General features: G+C 39.2%; 1 protein-coding gene across 1 annotated transcript in view; it reads right to left on the reverse strand.

Annotated features, from left to right (window-relative positions):
- Positions 1–1,593: 1,593 nt before the first annotated feature.
- Positions 1,594–3,480, reverse strand: part of LOC106511086 (pre-mRNA-splicing factor CWC22 homolog) — a gene marked incomplete at its 5' end in the record, with an annotated part of 11,902 nt that continues 10,015 nt past the window's right edge. Inside the window, 2 exon segments of the mRNA XM_013999830.1 lie at positions 1,594–1,886; positions 2,369–2,470. Coding sequence (XP_013855284.1) covers positions 1,622–1,886; positions 2,369–2,470 — 367 coding nt within the window.

A 3,480-nucleotide genomic window follows, 5' to 3' on the forward strand; every position in this document is an offset into this window, starting at 1 on the left:
GTTATATATTTATACATTTATTTCCAATAATGATAGTTTCTGTCCTCCATAGTATGAAGGACAGAAGCTAAGCGCTGTCTGTGTGTTTAGTTCTCACAAAGATAGCAAGGCATGTATGTGTGTGTGATGTGACGCACGATGAAAACTGTCTGATGCGTCAGCTTTGAGCTACTCTTATCCTTTCAAGGAAAACACAACAGGTGAAGCTACAGCTTGTTACCTTATCAATAATTACTCTGATACAGCAAGAATCACCAACACAGACCCGGTGTGACCGAGAGTCAGCAGTGCAGCTACGAGCTAATGTAGCTAATGTAGCTAATGTAACGTCCCTCAACTTTAAAAACAGTATCCAGAGTAGTTTTTGAACTGAAAACACCATAAATGCAGGTAAAATGATCTGCTGTTAGTCCACAGGCTGAACACATCCCTCCTCCCTCTCTGTCACACACCATCCAGCTGCAGCAGACAGAGATGATTTCAGGAGCATTAACCCTTTAGGGCCCAGATTTAAAACGTGGTAAATAAATTATTTTCAGTTATTTAAAGGAAGTTTTTTTTTTTTGATAATTGCATTTTTTTTTACTGCTTTATTTTTTTATCTACAAGAGTTGAGAGTTCTTCTGAAGTGTTACAAATGTAGAAACAGGACATGATTTGAGGCTTTTTACTGATATTTTCTTTTAAACATGTTACCCCTAATTTACATTACATGTGTTACAGCTCTGCTCTGCTCCGCAGCGCAGGTCACAGCTGTGTGTTTCAAGTCCAGTTTACACCACCTCCGCTCCGCTCCGACAGACGTACAGGAAGCAGATCGAGTGATAAATTCAGTGATAAATTCAGTGATAAATTCAGTGATAAATTCAGTGATAAGTGTGGAAGTTACAGCAAAAAATAATTAATTCTGTGAAAGACGAACTCCAAACACAYCTGAAAACAWRGATATAAAGGCTTRTGYTKTCTATGTTGAAACTGTCMCYCTGTCGMCTTTCTGAAACTTCTGATTTCAAAATAAAATCCACGTGTATCGTGTGTGTGCACATATGCTTCATGTTTCCATCTGCTTCCCAAACAGAACCATATATTCTGACAACATTTGTGTAGAAATATATCCGTATATTTATTAATATAGCTGGGATTTTAATATTATTCCGACAAATTATCCAGCCTAAAAGTGTCTTATTTTGAAAATACGGATGTTGTGCTCGTTTCTTTTCCTGTTGGTGTGACGTAATCTTTAAAAATTGACTCCGGTGACGTCTGGCAAAAATAGGATCTGTTCTAATTTCACGGATCGCTGTGCGCTCACCACCGCCAGTGTAAACACTCTCATTGGTTATTATGGGTGTGTGTTTGCTGCGGAGGTCGGACCACATGTAGTGTAAATTAGGGGTCAGAATTAATAAGAAGCAGGTTCATTTTGAACGAACATAAATGTGTTCAGTCCTACAAAACTGACAAATATATTTATAAAATACACTAAACTGATTCAGATTAACATAAAATAAATCATGTTTTATAATTACATAACTGTCAACCGCCCCCCCACAAAATTTTTTTAAATAAAAATAAATAAATAAATAGGCCGGCCCACCAGCACAACAGTAAAAACTAAATCCTAGGGGAAACCCTGGACTAGTTTATGTAGCAGAAAGAAAAATATGCGGTGTAGTTTGTTGGACGTACCTGAGCTGCTGCTGCTGGACAATGAGCCCAGTGAGTCATCATCTGATTCGCTGGAGGATTCTGTGGAGGAGGAGTCTGATGAAGAAGAGGACGACGATGAGGAGGAGGAGGAGGAGGAGGAGTCAGACGAGTCGACTTCCTGATTCTGAGTCATGATCATTTTTGGTGCGTTCTTCAAGTGCTCCCTCAACTCATCTCTGAAGAATAAAACACAAATTAAAACAGCAGCACAGAGTCTGTTAGATGCTAACACAATACACACAACACACACAACACACACAATACAATGTTGTGACAGAGCAAAAACAAGTTTAGGAGATTTCACAAGCAAACAGTTCTATTTATTTTATAACAGAAATGAACCAAATGGTCGAAACCTGTCAGTTTACACCTTGATGAGCTCAAATCAGTGATTCTAAAACTTATAAAAAATTTGCTCTTTAAATGATCAATACTGACATACACAACATTTTTAGGACACACCATCTGGTGGCTTTTAGAACAGCCAATAACGACTTTTCCTACTGAAGAGTTGGCAACAGTGCACAATGACAGTGTTGGAAGATTTTTTCAGAATGTAGGTTTTAAGACAGCAGATAATCTGATATCAATACTGGTTCAAAACCCAAACTGATGCATCTCTAATAAAAGATATGACTGTTGGGAGTGTGCCACTCACGTCAGGCCTCCAAGTCCAATTGAGGTGAAGAAATTGATGGCAAAGCGAGTGTTTCTTGGATTATCACGAGGAAAAAGACCTTCAAAGAACGACTGCAGAGTTCTGTCAATCAAACACACAAAAACAGATTAGGGACTAATACGCTATGTTGAATCAAACACATATTTTATAAAAATTTACGTTTGCCTTTCTGTTTTTTCTGCACATATAGGTCATAATATCTAAAGACTATTCTGCACCAGAGTGACTCCTCAAGTTGGGGTCACTGTGGGTCATGAAACTTGGATCTGAGGGTCCCAAGGTAATCATCAGACATTAACCTACATTTACAAATTAATCTCTGTGGCATATTCTCAAAACAAATGTTGCAAAAAACAGTCAGTCGAACAGGGTTTCTGCAGAAATCAGCCAATCAAACGGATTGCTTTTGAATGCAATTTTTAAAATTTCTAATGCCTTCAACACTGAATGCATAAAATTCACAAGTTTATTATGTGCCATTTTAATATTCTTTACATGCCATTAATGAATGCAACTATTACACAACTTTTTGTTTTGTTTTATAGACGATCAGGCCGTGTGCCTGAAGGTCCTGTTACACCACACCCACATGAAACATCCAGGCAYAAAGGATGAGGAGTTAGTGCTTCCTGTTTGCAGTTAAAAGTGAGGAAACTTTTGTTATTATTTCATAAACCTGTCCGCTCATCATATTTGTCATAACCTGTAATCACCTCACACCGTTATATAAATGATACACAACAGTGGGGGTGTAGGAAAATATCAATAAACTGAAATACTTCAAGTGCCTCTCTTGTAAAGTCTAATTAAAGGAAGATGAGAACAAGAAAGTTCCAGTCACAGCTCATGAAACAGTCAGGAAGGCTGACTGAGAACATTTGTATAGTCCGTCCGTTTTCTTCCTCTTATCCAGGGTCAGGTCTCGGGGCAGCAGCCTCAGCAGAGACCCAGACTTCCCTCTCTCCAGACACTTGGACCAGCTCCTCTGGGGGAATCCCAAGGTGTTCCCAGTCCAGCTCCAGTGTGTCCTGGGTCTTCCTCTGGGTCTCCTCCCAGTGGGACGTGTCCAGAACACCTCACCAGGGAGGAGT

This window comes from Austrofundulus limnaeus, unplaced genomic scaffold (genome assembly GCF_001266775.1).
Source record: "Austrofundulus limnaeus strain Quisiro unplaced genomic scaffold, Austrofundulus_limnaeus-1.0 Scaffold2499, whole genome shotgun sequence".
Lineage (NCBI taxonomy): Eukaryota > Metazoa > Chordata > Actinopteri > Cyprinodontiformes > Rivulidae > Austrofundulus > Austrofundulus limnaeus.